General features: G+C 40.8%; 1 protein-coding gene across 1 annotated transcript in view; it reads left to right on the top strand.

The window, feature by feature from the left end:
• LOC122791059 (torsin-1A-like) overlaps positions 1–18,199 on the top strand; it is a 192,969-nt gene extending 174,770 nt beyond the window's left edge. The window contains exon 5 of the mRNA XM_044058835.1: positions 17,047–18,199. Within this exon, the coding sequence (XP_043914770.1) occupies positions 17,047–17,291 (245 nt within the window). The 3' untranslated portion in view covers positions 17,292–18,199. The remainder of the gene's footprint in view (positions 1–17,046) is intronic.
• The last annotated feature ends 337 nt before the right edge of the window (positions 18,200–18,536 follow it).

Consider the following 18,536-nt stretch of genomic DNA (forward strand, 5'->3'; position numbering starts at 1 on the left):
TCTCTGCCTGACTTACAAAGCTATGTCCAAACTCAGAATTGATGGACATGCTCCACCTAAAGAAATCCAAGTCACTGGGAGCGACTCACTCTAGTGAGCTAAACCTCACCACGACAATAAATAGAACATGCTGGAGGGATAGATTCCTGTCACAGAGACTCCCCATGCTTTGGAACAAAATTCCTAACTACATTAGGCAGAGCCCCTCACTAACACTCTTCAAGAGAAACCTTGATGAGTGGATGCGTAACAGAAAATACACCCCTGGGATCACTTCATTGACTCTTCTTGACAGAGGCTCAGTTTATTAATCAATGGGGCGGCGAAAGCTGACACACTCTGGCTAGGCTTATAAATGCCCTCAGGCAGATAGCCAAGTACCTACCTATGAACCTATATCCACACCACTGAATGTTTTTCTTTGGCAGGGAAGGAGTGGGATCTGGCTGTCTAGAGGATGTGAATATTAAGACAAGATAGATTTCAGGTACTGTTGAATCTTTCTCATATGGAGTCTGGCAAAGGGGACCTTGGGTATGGTTGTAGCCAACTTCTCTTGCAGTGCACGTTTCAAAGGATAACAGAGAATTTAAGTAGTTGAAAAGGCTCTGTACCTTGTTTAGAGGGAGGAAAGCCTGCATGAGTTTGTTGTCCAGTCTGCAGCCCAGGAAATCATGAGCCACAGACTCTGAAGGAGGGAATTAGTGAAACTAAGATGTAGTAAAATGGTCTGCTGAGATGGTGCGCCTGTATTACCAGATCATCTAGATACAGGCATATTTAAATTCTCCAAGTTCTGCAAAAAACTATGACTGGTGTCAGACATTTGTGAATATCCTGGGGGCTGCAGGCAGTCCAAAGGGTAAAACAAAAAACTGGAAGTGTGATGAACAAGCTGAAATGTCATGAAAGAAGTGTGAATTGGGATGTGGAGGTAAGCATCCTCCAGATCCAGAGAGACTAGGAAAGCCTGAGGAAGGACGAAGGACAAGAGAATGTAAAGCAACAACATCCTAAATGAGCAAACCTTGAGGAAGGTGCTGAGAAGGGGCAAAATCCAGTAAAGATCTTCACTCTCTTTTTCTTGGTACTAGAAAGTCTGGAACAAAACACTCTTCCCATGTGCTGTTCTACTGTACTTTGGCTGAGCAGGGTTTGAATGACAGGTGGTAGGAGCTTTAGATGATTAGGATGGGGAGGAGGTATGCTCTTGAAAGGAGGAATTTACTTCCAAGCCATCCTGTAAACCTGTTGAATAATAGAGAGGAGCCATTTGTCTGTTGTGATTAACTGCTAATTTACCAGAGAGGAGACTAATCTTTTTGATGGGAGAAGGATGGACCAAGGAGGACAGGAAGAGGTTGGAAGTGGTCAGGCTGATTTGTCTGGGTAGTGAGGCCTCCTACGTGTCTTGATTTATCTTGAAATCTTTTTCTAGGCATTTTCTTGCCCATGTGTGTCAGGAGGAGGGGTCAAGAATCCCTGAGAGAGAAAGTTGTTGATTTCTCTGATATACAGAAACAGAAGTAAAGACAATTTGTTTGCAATTCTACATAATTTTTACATTGCTCTTGCAAAGTTTTAATTAAGTTTGCTGCTTCAGGGCCAGATAAAAGATCTGTACCCAAAGGTGAGTCTAGTAGCTTAGCTTTGATATCCTTGGGCAAGGACTGAGAGTGAAGCTATGCATACCTTCTGATGACATATCCAGTAGCAGCTGCCCTGGAAGAGGCTTCCACTTTATCATAGCTGCACTTGACGTCATGTCTTGCCACATGTGAAACCTGTGTTTTGTTTTTTTTTTGTTTGTTTTTTTTTTTATACACATCAGAAATCTGTCTGGGTTCCCATTCAAAATGCTTCATCATGCTAGAAATGGTTTCTCCAAAGGGAATTTCCTTTACAGGAGAATCAAGGGTTAAGGAGCCCTCATCATCAGAGGCCACTTGGACTAGGAAGTGAATCTTGTTAGAGTAAGCCAAAGAATGTTCATCTGAATCAAGCTGTGCCTTATCATACTGAGGATGATTGCAGATGCCTCTAGTGAGGAGTAGGAGCAGAAGAGAGAAAAGATGGCAGTTTGAGTCCCGAGATCTTTCTGGGTCGTTTGAGGGGAGGAAACATTTTTGTTTTTTCTTCTTTGGAGTGACATCCTCTTTAACAAGACATGGTGGATCTGACCCCCTGACACATCCTGATTAATGACCCAGGTATTTCTTCCCTTAGTGATATTTGCAGAAGACCCTCGGGTCCTTCTGAAGTGGTAAGGTTGGTTCCCCCCTTCTCACCATCTATGGTAAGATCATATGTATTGGACACTTGTGAATCAGATGCCATATTGGCTTGGGCGGGGTTGGGTTGCAGGAGTCTGAGAATCAGTCGAACATACCGCCTGTTCCAAAACCTCAACAGGTACATCAGAGTCTGACTAGGCAGTCAAGGCATCAGGCTTAGGTCACTTAAATTTCTTCTTTGGGAGAGAAGGGACATCAGAAGTGGAAGGAACCACCATTTTAGTGTGGGCAAGACACTTGGTCTCCAAGTAACTGTTAAGAGATGTAACTTACGTACATAAGGTTTTAGGTGTGAACAACTTGCAGACACTGCAATTTTTATAATTGTGCTGCGCACCTAGGCAAAAAAGGCACTGGGAGTGAAGATCCTTGTAGGGAGCCTGCCAGTCAAAATCACACCTTCCCCTCCTAGCTGACATCTAATAGAGTTGCAACTACCAAAACCTTTAAGAAAAAAGTTATCTGAACCACTGAAGGCAAAAGACTCCAAAAACCATAAACAGAGCAACAAATGTGAGACCCATGTTTGGACTGGTGATGAGTTAGTCTGAGAAGTAATGTAGCCTTACCCTGACAACTTAGGTTGTACATCAGATGTATTGTTTCCTGTAAGGATTTGACTTTGGTAGCCAAGCTAGGCATACAGGTTACTTGACCAGATAACCCACCAGTGATCTAAGGAAGGACATCTGTAAAAATGGTGGCTACCTTTAAGTCCTAGCAGATGTAAAAGGCCATGAGCCTGAACTCAGCAATGCAGGGACATAGAAAGGCTTTCCTAATTTATTGCTATTGGTGGTCAGAGGTAATTAGTATAAAATGTAAATCAAAATCTAAACTAACAATAATGGATGCACTGAATACTAATATTGCAAAAGGAAGTAAATGAACAGGAGGTGAGATGATTGGAAATGGGAAGGTGCAAGTTTCATAGAAATAAAAGGAATTTGTGGAAACAATACATGCAGAATTAATTCTCAGAAGTAAGGTTTTAAGGCAGGAATAGAGCAAGCTGTGTAATGTTAGAGTGAATGAAATGTGTTAAAAAAATATATATATTACATATATATGTATACTGTACCCTGATAATGGAATCTGTTATTGTTTGTTTTCTTTTCAATTAATATATGTGAACTCATGCTGCAACTTAAAATGTGATGCAGTAATAAGGATTTAAAAAAGAGGATGCAAGATTCAATGCTAAACCCATAAAATCCTGATCCCCCCAGCAAAAGATCCTGACAATGAATGGTACTATATTTTATCACCAAAGACAGCAGTATACTAAATCAGAAATAGAATGACTTCTCGTAGTTGATGGTGATTCTCAGCAACCAAAGCCTCTGCAAAATGTAGGGCAAGGGTTACTAATCAGGATAGCTGTGTCAATATGCTAAAGAGAGTCTTTCCAATGGCTTCTGCATCTGTGGCCAACACCTTTGTGTAAACCTTGACTCTGGATAAAGGATCAGATGAGGAATCCCCTCTTCCTATCCCCCCTGCAAAATCTCTTGGTTGGAGGATAGTTGAAAATGAGAGAGATGTACTTACTGAAATGACAGAGCTGCATGGTCATGGTTATTCCTTCTCATCACTAGAACTGTAGTGCCACCTTATAGTCTGTTTCACACAGATCTAAATATTCCCAGATTTCATCTCCTTCCTTTTACCAATACAGCCTTGTGCTGCAGCTGCACGCTCCAGATCATAAAGTGGGCCATAAGAAGTAACCTAAGTATAAAGCATACAACAGCATGAAAAAGTAGTCCTCTTCTGCCAGGTTGGGAGAAGGTTGCCAGGAATGCGAGGATAAATCATGATTATGCAGACCTATCGTTATAAGTTTATAACTTTTATATTTGGTTAAGACGCGTCTGTGCAGTGCAATAGGTATAGTCCTCTATTGGAAAGATACTAGAAGGTTAATAGATTGGTTTACATCACCTACGGTAGCCACTCTAAGAATGAAGGAGGGGGTTAATTCACAGGACCACTCTATATTTGTGGAAGAACTGATGAGGGGGTTTGATATACAAAGCCTGCAACTCCGATATTTTTCTAGTTGAAGAAAAAAACAATCAAAACAATAGTTTTCCAAGAAAGGAACTTCCTACTTTAGAAAGTATTCTGAAAGGGGGAGGGTAAGTTATTCTACAATGAAGTACAGATTCCAGAGTTGAATAGGCTGTTTCAACAGGGATCTGATTCAGAAAGTACCTCTTAGGAAGGCCTTACATACTAAGTATGGTGCCCTTATTGAAAATCATAGACAGACACATGGAACTTCATGGAAGAATCGCTAAGGTCTAAACTGAACATTTGCAAGTAGTACTCAAGAAAGCACAGCTGTGTAAGTTGCATTTACCAGAACAGTAGATACTCAAATTCCTTACTGCTGCAGTAGCCTTTGTTATATGGGATGACTCCCTCCTATAATTATACTCTGACCTCATGATTGGCTAGCGCCTTGGAGGGAAATCATCAGAGTGTAGTCAGTCTCAGGATTTTCTTGCCATACAGAGAGAAAGAGCGTACTCCTCCTGAACCTCTAAGAGATATAAACAGTAAACAATAACTTTACATCCCAACCACTAACTATATATAGACGTAGGGGGATGGAGGGTGGTTATGGCTACTGCATCAGTAAGGATGTGCTTGTTTGGCTTGCTTTCTGTACTGTGCCTTAATACTGCTAATTTCTATCTGCATTTTATTTTATCACCCAACTGTTGTAGTTTTCAACTTGGTGGCTTTTGAGCAGTCTGCGCCCCTGTTATAAATTGATTTTGGAAACTCCTCCCAGTCCCATCTTACCAGCTCATTCTATTGAGTAGAGAGAGATAATTTGGGAAGCCCCCCTTAGTTTCTTAACCTGGAATTATATTCTATTTCCTCCCTTCACTCAACTTAAAAATGTACTTTATTCAGCTGCCTTAATTATATTTGTGTTTCTTCCTACTTTACTTTGTTTTGCTTTTACTGCTTTTTCTTAAAAACGTTCAGTTGCATTTATTCTGCTGCATTTATTATTGCTTATTAGTCAAATTTTAACTGTTATTCTAAGCCTCTTAGTTTTGGTTTAAGCACTTGGGCTTCAGGCCAGTTTTACATTAAGAAGGTTTGTAGTCTACACTCTTGTGGCAGGAGAGGTAGCTTACATCCTTCTAAGCTGGAAACTGCTGGTTGAAGGCTTAGTGTGTCCGTTATTCTAAAAGTGTCTTAGTTGGGTTTTAAGCACTTGTGCTTCAGTCCAGTTGTTCTACATTAGGAAGGTTTGTGATCTACACTCATGGGAGGAGTGGGTAGCCTCTGCCCTTCTAAACTGGGAGTTGCTGGTTAAAGGCTTATTGTGCCTGCTTATTTTAACTTTTTTTTCTGAAATTGTTGCACTTAGTTTGCTGTAGCATAGACTAGATTGAGACCTGCTGAATCTAGTTCTGTTTGTATAACTTGAGTACTAAACCAGGCCATCTTTTGCTGGAGAAGGTTCCCCTGCACCCTAGTGGCAGGAGTGTGCAGTTAGAACTCATTTCATTGAAGGTTGCTGGAACAGGGCTCAGTTTCAAGCTTTTTTTATTAGTTAATTTGTTTAAACCAGTTTGCTGTAGTTTGTTATACAAGCACCGCATTTGTTTGGGTTTGCACATCGCCCACTACAGAGCATCAGCGGCACCATTGGTGGTTATAGACACAAACACATCTGCCTGCACATTTTCCTTTTGTACTCTGCTGGTGCTCCATCAGTGAGTTCTCACAATTGTCTCTCACTGACAGTACCTCAGGAGCTTTGCTGAATGTATCACCTAACACAGATCCTAACCATGAGCCTTTTGTATTTATTGTCCACTTCTCCTGTCCTCTACTTTACCTGGTTCTTCCTGTCCTTGTTTTCTGACCACATCAACTTACCTAGCAATATGGATAGACAATTTCCCATAGTTTTTTTGGCCAGCTGGTCGATATGGGCATTCTGAGGCAATATAGCAATTACCTAATTTATACTGACAACCCATTTCTTCTAGTCCACACAAATTCATTATGTGATTGATGCATCTATATTCAAAAACCTAGAATCCAGGCTCTCTGGTTTACCAGTCAGTTCATCTGATACTAAGCAGGTTGTCAGCATACACACCTCACCTCCTACACCTACCAAATCAACAACACACAAACCTACATATGCAGAGGTCCTTACTAGAAGCTCACCTAAATATCAGAGACTTCACAAGCACGATTCACATAATCCATCCTCTGCAAAACAGTACACATAATATATCACATGTCGGTGTCTCACCAGTCAAGCCACTAAGGCATAAAACAAAAACAAACATCTTAGTCATAGGCGACTCAATTGTGAGATACACAGATGTCCCTCTCACCAGGCTGGGTAAAGAAAAAGTCATGGTCAGCTGTCTGTCAGGTGACAGGATCCACCACATCATACATGTACTCAAGTCTCTCAACAACAGGCACTGTCATGACTTCATCATAGTCCATGTTGGTGTGAATGACTTGAGATGTACCTCACTGGACTATAGAGGAAGAGAGATATGACTGAACTCTCAGATTCTCTCTCTCAGGTAGGTATGTCCCTAGCCTTAAGGAGCATTTACACCTTCACCTAGGATATTTCAGTAAAAACAAAAAAAGATTGACTTGTCTTAGTTTTTGGTGTCATTCAAAGGGGATCTAGTATCTGTCAGCCTGGGATGACATGGTCGACAGACCTCTATGCTTTGCCAGACATGGTCTTCATCTGTCACCCCTGGGATTTTGCTTACTGGCCAAGGCTCTTTCCACCCCCATAGTGCCCTTTTTAGGCAATGTCACAAGAACAACATTCCTGACTTAAAAATACTCTCTAAAACAACCTCAAGGTTATGCTGCTAAATGCTAGGAGTCTAAACCAGAAGCTGCACTCACTGGAAGCAGCTCTCACCTTGGAAGATGCTGACATTTTGTTCAGTCACTGAGACCTGGTTTAAAGTTGTGAAGAGCACCGTCAGCTGTACCAGGTTCAATTTCCTTCCACACATTCAGACCACAAACCGAAGGTGTGAGAACTAAAGGAGGTGGTGTATCAATATTCATTAAAGACAAGTACACCTCTACTGGTTAAACAGCACGATTCCCTTGAATTACTTCAGGTGCAATTGACTGTAGCACCCTAAGACCCTACCCTGTAAGACCTCCTCTTAAGGTCATTGCCAGCTATAGGACACCCCCCATGAAACAGAACAGCCACTCACCCTACTTGGATCAACTCGAATCAATCAAGGTACAACCAAACACCCTAGTTTTTGGTGTCTTAAATTACCCATCCACTGAATGGGTAATTTATACATGTTCTGGACTTTAACTCCAATGCCCTGGACCAGCTGGTTGACACCCACAAGGGGCTCAAACATCCTGGATCTGGTGCTCACCAACATGGAGGATCACTGCATCATCCCCACTGTGTGGCCATCCCTGGTGAGATCTGACCACAAATCAGTTTCGCTAGAAGTAACTATAGCACAAGACCCCCCCCCCCCAGCAACAACTAAACTAAAAAACTTCTCCAAGGCCAATTACAGCCTCTTATGTGACAGCATAAATAGCTTCACAACCCCCCCCCCACTGCTGAGTTATACACCAGTGCTTTACGTTAGCACCTATACAATTTTATTGACTCTGCTGTACCTGATAGAACTAAAGCAAGATCTTCAAGGAAAAACAAACCTGCCTGGTGGACAACTGTCATTAATACACTGACTATACAACAGGAGAAAGAAATTGCTGTCTAAGAGTAGGACGGAACAGTCTTAAAACTGGAAACCTTCCCTCCTGAACTTAAACAAGCAAATAACAATCCTAGTGAAGTCCTCCAAAACTACTACAAATCCAAATTAGCTTCCCTAACTAAGGATAACCACAAGGCATTCTTTACTTACATCCATAACCTCAAAGGTAAGGCCCAGATTTGTGCTGAACTGATAGTTAATGGTACTATATATACAGAACTTGTGGATATAGCAAACCTGCTGGCGGAGTTTCAGTGAAAACTTCACTCCCCTGTCCCCACTACATATACCTCAAAGCATCCCTAACACCTGTTGCCCACCTAGTATCTCTGAGGAGCAGTTTTTAAATGCTCGCTCCAAGGTCAAAAATACAGTCTCTATGGAACCAGGCAATATCCCGGTCTATGTTCTGCATGGTTAAAACAGGAATTAGCATCACCATTAAGCAAGCTTTTCAATTACACCCCAAACACTGACTTCTTCCCAGTGGAATGGAAAACAGCCTACCATCATCCTTTTGCCAAGAGTGGGTGCATCTATAGACCCATTAGCCTGACCAGCCTTCCTCTGCAAGGCCATGGAACAAATCAACAAAGATATTGGAAATCTCCAAATGCTCGACCTTACCCAGTTTGGCTTTGTCAAGGGGAGAGCATGCCTTCTAAACCTGGTGGATTTCTTTTAGATAGTCACCAAAGCCCTAGACGAGAGCAAATCTGTGCATACAGCCTACCTACACTTAGCCAAGGTGTTTGACACAATCCCCCACTCAGACATCATTGATAAACTCACCCATCTGGGTATCAACCCATATAATGTTAGGTGGGTAGCAAACTGGCTCACTGATAGAACTCATACAGTCAAAATAAGGGGACTCCACCTCCTCTAGCAGACCCATAACCACTGGTGTTCACAGGGATCTGTTCTGGAACCCCTACTGTTTGGAATCTACTTCTCAGAAGTACAGGCTAAAACTAAACGACTGTGGTGGACAAAGTTTGCTGATGACTGAAAACTGGGAGCGATTACTGAAACCCCTTAGTGATGTCAACATCCTGCAATAAGGTCTTACACAGACTAATGAGTAGTGCCAAAGTCATGGTCTTAATCTTAATGCAAAAAAAATGCATCATCCCCTTCGGGAAGGGTGATGTTCCTGCAAACTACCACATCAATAGCAATACCCTAAGCACACAGTCAGTGGTGAGAGATCTAGGCATACAGGTTAACAGCAACCTTAACTTCAATTACCATGTCTCCACAGTGGTAAGAAGGACATTTTATATTGCTCATCTCATAATTAAGGGCATTGCCTCTAGAAAAAGAGGTTATAACCCCCAGTACTCTTTCTGTATCAGGCCAATAATAGAGTACAACTCTCCCTTTGGTATGTTTCTTTCCAAACATCTGCAGCAACTGGAGAGACCACAAAGGTTCCTTCCAAAGAAAATTCATGGTCTGAGTTCTGTCTTATGTGGACAGACTGAAATCATTGTCACTTTACTTGATGTGTTGTGCAGACTACTCAGAGGCAACCTGTGCCTTGCATATAGAGCAATCTCTAACCCAGCTTTAATGGAAATGCTGCACATTCACAAGTCAAATGGCACATGGGTCACTCGCTCAAAGGACCTTAACCTGGTGACATCAACAGAACTTGCTGGAGAGAGAGAGATTTGTCTCACAGAAGTTGTCCCACCTTTGGAACAAGCTTCCTATTCATGTTAAACAAAGCCCTCCATTGGCCTTATTTAAGCATAATTTGGAAGATTGGATGGGTAACCAGAAATTCACCCCAGGGGTTCCACCAGAGTCCCTCTTGGACAGGGGCAATAGCTGCTGATTTTAGTGTCTGTTGAACAAGACACCCTTGGGAACATGGGTTGAACTTGGCTGGACTTGTAAGGGCCCTGGGCCATTACTCTGGTAACCTCCTATGATCTACTGTTATGGTAAGTGCAGCTTACCCAACTCTGCTATGGTCATCATTCTCACTGCTGCAGTAGCCTTTGGGTAACTGAGCTGACTGTCAAACCCTATGCAGCCTGGGCAGAGGCAGGACAAGGGTCCAGGAACCCCTGGAGAATGGTACTAGCAAAGCCAGTCTTGGACCTGGAAAAGTAATCCAGTTTGAAATGCTTTGTTAAAGAATGTCACTGTAGAAGCCAAATATGTAGTAGAATGTGCCTTGATACTGCCTGTAATAGATTTGATATAGTAGGAATAACAAAATACAATAGCTGAGGACAGCCATCTTGAAATAGACTGTTTTGACATGGGTTGTCCTTTCTTTGTTCAGTTATAAAAAAACAAAAAGTTAATCTGCTTTTCTAAAGGACTTAATTTTCTCATGGTATTACCTGCTCTGCCTATGCACATCCCGAGCACATAGAATCCTTTCTCAATGGGTCTGAATAGAACACAATGAGATGGGTAGCTTGATTCAAACTATATATAAACTTTGGGCATAAGTGAGGGATTTGTTCTTAATGTGACGCTGCCTCTATGGGAGGCCAGATAGGGTAAACTGACCATGGGAGCTTGCAACTCAGATACTCTTCTTGCAGATGTCAGAGCAATAAGTAGTGCAGTCTTCCACGTGATGAATCTTTAATCAGCTGGTTCAAAGGGAGACAGAGTTAATGTTTCCAGCACAAAGTTAAGATCCCAAGAAGGATCCCTCCTGTTTTCTAGGTGGGCATGCTGAAATGGCTGCTGTGTAAACCTTAACAGAGGAATAAGGAAGGCCAGAGGAAAGTTACTCTCACAAATATTTAAGAACCAGTGCTACATAATCCCCAAAAGTGCCCTGGTTACTGGCTAGGAACCAACTAGAAAATATGTTCTACTTGCCAGCACAAGAATTTCTAGTGCCAGGCTTTCTTTTCTCTTTTAGTACCTGCTGTATATCCACTGAATCATCCAGGCAGTTAGTTGAAGTTGTTTGAGACGGGGATGTATCAAACTCCTCCTGTCTTGTGTGAGTAGATCCAGTCTATGAGAAAGCTTGTAGTAATTGTCTTTGGCCAGGACCAGAAGGGGAAAACCAATACTGCCTGGGACAAAGGGAATCAACACAATAATTTTTGGAGTCCTTCTGAATCTTCAAAATTACCCTGGAAATCAGTGAAAAGGGTAGAAATGTATAAAGGTACAGTCTTGGTCAGGGGAATGACAATGCATCATTTTCCAGGTCTACATGTAAGGAGCCCTGTTGCAGAATTTGTTTTGAAATTAGGTGAAAAAATCTATTTGAGGGAGTTCCCAATAAGTGGATCAATTAATATAAAACCCCTTTGTTTGATTTCTATTTGTAAGGGTCTGTTCCTGGTCCTGCTCAACTTATCTTTCACAGCATTTTGCTCTGACAGAATGTAAGATGCTTGAGGGGTTGAACCATGCTGAAGATCTACCTTCCAAGCCATCATAGCCAGCCTGCAAAGAGGATAAGACCTGCTTCCCCATTTTTTTTTTTTTATTTATTTACCACATTAGAGTGCTGATGTCTGTAATCACCTGTAGAGGTCCTGGAGACCACAGATAAGAGAGGTTTTATGGCATAGATCACCGCTATCACCACCAAAACTTACGTGCTTTAGTCTGCCTGAAGAGTTCCACAACCCTTGCACCTTTACCTCCATAAAAACTGCACCGCCCCCGTAAGCATACTTGGACTCTCATGTAATTACTCATTGGCTTGGAACAAGAACAGCAAAGCAGGAACCTGGATTTTGAGCCATTTGCTATTTCCAACAGAGAAGTTCCTTTTTGACAAAGCCCACATCTGGAGTCTGAGACTGCTGCTTCCATGTGTTTTTTTTTTCTTTTAAAAACAATTAATTTTCTTATATGTAACCTGGAGAGAGGAATCATGAGACTCAAAGATGATGAACTCTACAATTCTGACATATTCTCTTGCCAAAGTCTGTGACTGGCGAAGCTCAGGAAAGTTTCCCAATAAAAATCCACCTTTTCCTAGGCAAGAAAACCCTTTTGTTGATAAATATTTAGAAGGTGGTCAAAAAACACAGTTGTGTGCAACATAGTCAAGAAGGATTTGTGAACTTCTATCTGAAACACCAGATTTGTAGAGAGAGAAGAAACCAATGTTAAAGACTCCTAATATCTGAGTAAAGACTCTGCATAGATAAGCAAGTCATGTAAATAAGGAAATATATGAACGTCTTGCAGTCTGCAGATTTATCGTTGGAGCTAGACACTTTGTAAACACCCTCAGAGCTGTAGATAACCCAAAGGGTAATACAGAAAACTGAAATTGTGACCAAAACATGAACATTTTTCTGAAGCTAGGGAGTCTCACAGGGGATAATTGGCTAGGCTTACATTGGCTCACAAGGGCAGTTAGCCTGGTACTAACCTATGAAATTTCCTATGGGAATGTGATGATAACCATCCAGTAGCTCTAATGTTACCATAAAACTCAAAAGAGAGATAATGGATAACAGACTCAAAGGGTCAACATTTTGAATCTTGTTACTTTCACAAATAGGTTGAGAAAGGAAGGACCAGAACTTGATCTCCATAAAAGTTCTTTCTTTGGACCCGTATCAGAAACATTCTGGATTACAAGTCTTTCCCCCTTTGATGTAAAGGCACCATTTCTATTGTCTCTTATGGTCAAGCAAGTGTTGAAGAAACTGATAAAAAAAAAACTTTGGTTTGAAGGGTAGAGAGGAAATCCTCTGAAAAGAGAAATGCATATCAAATGCCAACTGTAACCTGTCTTAACTTCTTTTATATACTATATTGCCAAAAGGAAATATTCAGAGACAGTTTCTTGGACAGATTTAGACAGAGAGAGGGGCAGGAGGGGATTGTTGGCCATAGTCATTGTGAAGGATTAACCTGTCCCTTTTTCTGAAAGTCTCCCTGTTTTCTTTTGTTGTTCCCCTCCTGCATCTCTTTTCTGATCCCTGTTGGGGATTTGAAAAGTCTTAAAAACTACTTGAATTAATATCCCTCTTTCATCAACTTGCTTGAAGAATTGAGTAGCAGAAGGGCCAAACAAAACTTACTTATCTAAAGTACAGTTTAAAATCTCACTCTCTACTTCATCAGAAAATTTTTAGTTGCATACCCAGGCATACCTCCTCAAATTAGCAGTAGTACTCCCTGTAGACACAGCAACTGCGTAATTGTACACACTTTAAAGCATGTTTGGTTACTTGAGAATGATTAAAAATAATAGGACTCCGGCAGCAGCTACTTTCTGAAGATGTGTGGCACAGTATACACAGCTAAGGATAAACTTCCACATATGTGGTTGGTAGTTAAGAATTCTGTATTTCAAAGTGGTAAAAGAGAAAATTCTTTTACCAAATCTGTCCAATACCTTACCTTCTTTATTCAGAAAATAAATGATTATATGATTATATTGAATAAAAGTCTGTTTCCAGCTAGCAAAAAGGTTGAAATGCAGCTGGGTCAAATTTAAGAGGAAAAAAAAACATAAATTTGTTAACCAGAGATACTTTACAAGGTCTGTCTTTCAGGGGACTGAAGGTTGAGTGTCAGTGTTATTACAGGCAGCATTAAACACATCCCCAAGGCTAGTAAAACAGGAGTGATGGGTATAGTTATGAGGAGTATTCACTTGGAACAAACCATAGTATCTCCTCAGATGAGGGGGGATCATCGAACCACACCCCACAAAACCAGACCATTCATTCAGGAAACAGGTTCTGAAAAGGAAAACTCCTCCAAGGAAGCTTGATAGGACCAACGTTCCTCAGGATCAGAGTTCTGGGCTTGGGAATTTCCAGAAGAATCATTGACTGACAAACTTTCCTCAAGAATTTCCTTATTGAGATTGCACTTTGGTAAGGATTTTTAAGATCCAGAATTAACAGCACCTATAATAATGTCCTGGCTAAGATAAGAAAATAATCTTATGAACATATACTATGTTCTCACATAAGTAATGTCAAACATTGTTTTTTTCTTTCCAAAGACCTCCCTGGAAGCAGTCTGAATAGAGTGTGGCACATTACCCTTGGCAGAGGTGTCTCTTTCCTTGGCCACCCTGGGAAGGACCATTAGGAATATCATCCAGATGCAAAGAAGGTGGCTCTCTCTTGGTTGGAATCAGACATTGGAACAGACACAAAAGATCATGTCTGACCCTTGGATCCATGGTGGCCAAAGGGGCTACACTAGAGGAACCTGGGAATATAAGTGAGTGATCCAAGGAATAACAGTCAGCCATTACACTCACCCACGGATGGTTGAGGCACTGTCTGAGCTTGTCATGGGGATAAAGGCTTCTTAATGTATTGTTTTTTCTTAAGTGCAGTGGGAGAACAGCCAGCAGGACCGGAGCAAGTATCCATGCTGTAACTGAGGAAGAAGCTTAACTGTCAGTAAGCACTACTGGAACAAATTGGCTGGAGAGTAAATTGTTAGGCAAGTGTTCATAAGCAGCACAGACACATATGCTCCCCCCCCCCCCCCCCCGAGTCCATCTCAAACGAAAAACAAGCAGGGCATAAAAGTCTCTGTCAAAGCTTTTCTGAAGTGCCCTAACAGAAACAACTGATATTTATTTTATTTTACATATTGTCACGAAAAGTACACAAAATCATTCAAGTTAAAATATTTTCCTGCCCTTTATACACCTCCTAATCATTAAATATTCCACAAATTGTTAAAAGTTCTCAAAAGCAGTATGCTTTTATAACAGAATTAGCACCCTATATTTAAAAAAATAGCATTCCATGACAGAAAACATAAAATATTGTAAAACATTGTTTTTCTAAAAGGGAAAGTTCAACTTTTAGTCAGCAAATATACATATATATTTTTTTAAATTGCAGTAATATCTGTGTGGGAGGGTTCCTCAGTGGGAACTCATCTGCCAGAAATATCCTTTGAAGCTGATAGCTACTCTTGTGAATCCTCAGAGGTATTTCATCTTGAGGCAGTAAGAAACTATTGAAATTGTCTACGCTAGACACTTGGAGGGACATCAAAAGTCAATCAGCAGTCTGAATATATGTGTGGAAGGGAACCAGAGCTTTATGAAGCTGGCTAGTTGTTGTATCCCAGGCTGGATACAACTCATACAATCGAAGGCTACTGTGAACAGTGAGAGTGAACATCTACTGGAACTAGAGCCTAAAAAGGAACTGAAGTCTTGTTCAATGCCCACACTGAAAAATGCATCAGTTTGCAATTATACATTTTTTATTTTCTTCCAATCAGATATAATCCTCTAGATGAGGCTGTCAGAGTAAACTGCATCTAGTCAACATACTAACTGGAGAAAACAAGCAGTTAGCCCGAGAGAATGAAGGTCCAGGTAAGGCCTGCCAGATGGATGTGTTACAGCCTCAACTAAAAAGATTTTCCAAAAACTTAAAACCAAAGCAAGAGGAGCCACATTTGTTGAGGCCAGTATTAGGTCATGGAGGATGACTTTGACCTTGCTCATTCCTGATTTTTGGATGAACTTTTTGTATTAGGGTAAAGGATGAGAAGGCATACACGAGTTGTGGATGCCATTTGTAGACTAGAATACAGTTTGGCTTAAATATGTGTAAATGAATGTGTTCACCTATAGCAAATGTGATCTATAAAGTACATGTATGATACACAGAAAAATACGTTTATCTGTAGTTTGTTGCTAAGCCTTCCCAGTTGTCACACCTAATTATAAATTTGCTGTGTATCCTTACTTGTAAGGAGAGAAACACTCTGGAAAAAAAGATGCGAGTCAAACTTCTGGATCCAAATTCCAACCTATATCCATGAAGCAAGGTTTCAAGGGCCTGCTTTTCACTTGCTTGCATATCAGATCAGTGCGGTCAAAACACACCAGAGACTTCTGGGACTGAGGGGAAGAGGCATCTGTCATTCCAGTCCTGATTCTAAGTGTGATTGACAGAAGATGTCAAGACTGCCTGCAGACTTGGAAGCAGGTGATTTCTTGCTAATGGACAGTGATCTAGGTGAAGGTGCATCAGGCACCATGGGCACAGTAGACTTTAAATTGGAGCTAGGCCTGGAAGTCCAGGCTGGATCGTTGGGTTCCTCAAGTTGTAACTGTGTTACAAAGGATCCTTTAAAGAACTTTCTGGCCTTTCCTTCTATTGGCCTGCTTCCACTGCTGAGTTAATGTAAAAGACCCAGGTTTCTGTCTGTGATCTAGAACAATTCGATCACAGCCTCAAAAACCAGCAACCACGTCAGGCCTTGGATAATCCAATTTATTCACCGACTAAGCGCTTTCACCAAATTAATGGCTTCCTCAGGAAGCCATTAATTTGGTGAAAGCGCTTAGTCGGTGAATAAATTGGATTATCCAAGGCCTGACGTGGTTGCTGGTTTTTGAGGCTGTGATCGAATTGTTCTAGTTTACTTTTTATCCTGTTTTCCGGATTTTTGTTTGTGTGTTTTCTGTCTGTGATGTTGCTAGATTACAAAGTTGAAGAGCTAGCTGTGGCAATAGCAAATGATGTTGTATTGTAGGCCTGCAGAAAACAGGTAGTGTCAGTGATGAAACTACCTCCCAATCTTGTAAACACAGAAATACTTTGAGGGTCTCTGTTGAATCAGGCATTAACCGGGGCATCTTTCTAAGTGTTGAACACTAGTTGCAGCTCTGATCTGTACAGTCATTTTGAAAAGTGGAGACCACTGCATGTGTTCCTTAACCTCTGGAACACAGACTCCATGTGTGTGCTTAATAGCTCATAACAAGAACATATGGCCGAGGCAATCAAATGTTAAGATATGTTAACCCACTTCAGAGAGCTCCACAAAATAAGCTGTAGTAATAACTCTTAGCCTTGTTTTTGTACCAAAACATACTTGAGAAGCACTTGCTTAAGGCATTATTGTAGTAAGGCATATCAATAAACATGCCACTGTCTTACTGAAGTACTATTTATGTAATTATTTTCTTGGCATGTACTTTTAACTTTTTTTTTCTTTCTTTCTTGTTTGTTTAGGTGGATTTTGGAATAGCATGGTGCTCAAAAGAAATCTGATTGATTATTTTGTCCCATTCTTACCACTGGAGTTCCAACATGTTGTAATGTGTGTGAATGCAGAGCTGAAATCCAGAGGCTATCCTGAGAATAAGAAACTGGCCACAAGGACTGCTGAAGAACTGTCAGACTTTCCTAAGGACTCTCAAATCTACTCCAGCAAAGGATGCAAGACAGTGTCAGCAAAACTAACTATGTATTTATGAATTGTAGTTTCAAGTATTTTGAAGTGTCCCAAATCATCTTTTTTAACATTTATTTTTAAATGACTCTACAACACATACTAAGGTTTAGACAGCACATAATACACAATCAACAGTGTGCAGCATAAAGTACAAGTACATATGTTACTATTTCTTCCTGTGGCCATACCACCTTTTCCTCTGGTTTCGACTTTGCCATCAGCAGTGGCTGCTGTCATATTCTATACCCAAGATCCTTTGCTAAGCCAGTTTGCAGTCTGTTTTTGTTAATGGCTGCAATTATTTCAAGCTGCTTCATGTATGTGGTCTTCTGAGGCCAACAGGTAGAAGGTGAATGATAACTAAAACAGCTGCCTTTGTTTATAAACATGAATTATACATTACTGAGGGTGACTGTTTGCCTAGCAAGCACTTCTTGACAATCCTAATGCCATCAGTATGTAGCAGAACACTGTATTCCTGCAGCAGTCAGTACCCGACATATAAATGTACTGTGATTTATTTTTTTATTCATTTTTTTTAATTTAACTGCAAACCCACTGGACCTGGATACACATGCTCCTTTTCAGGCTGACATAGGAGCACTGCCTGATTAAGTGACTTGCTGAGAATCGTACAGTAGACAGTTGGAGGTGGAATAAATCAAATGTTGTGCTGTCTACTACAGCAGTGAGCTTGTTAACAGCTCAGAGCCTTAATCTTTTTCACTTAACTACCAGATATAATCTGACATTACAAATGGGGCAGTGAATATTGTTTTACTGTTTTATTCAGTAATGGAATGCAGATGAAGTTATATTATGTATTGATAAAGTAATACTATATGGAAATAGAACTATGTTCCTCAAGTATATTAATTAGATATACAAATAAATCCAGGTCCAGCTTAGGTTAGGACCAGTAAAGTTTTACATGTCTGTGATTTTTTTCTTGTATTTGGGATACAGCTTGTAAACTTTTAAATAATTGGTTACACAGGAAGAAAATGTCATCAAGGAATTTGTTAGACTGATCCACTGAGATCCACAAAGCAGAAAGACACCGCACTCTCTGTAAGCCGCCCAGAACACTTCTGCAGTTAAGTAACCACTTCCGTACTTTGCCAAATGCTTCAAGGATGTTAGCAAAAAATCATGCGAACAGGAAGATATAACGAATCTTTTTATTCCACAGCACCACAACAAAATAGAACACTCTAATAACCACAAGCGCTTTCGCCCGTTCGTAATGGGCTTTTTCAAGTGTATT

This window comes from Protopterus annectens, chromosome 16.part0 (assembly GCF_019279795.1).
Source record: "Protopterus annectens isolate FY-2018-M chromosome 16.part0, PAN1.0, whole genome shotgun sequence".
NCBI classification, from domain to species: domain Eukaryota; kingdom Metazoa; phylum Chordata; order Ceratodontiformes; family Protopteridae; genus Protopterus; species Protopterus annectens.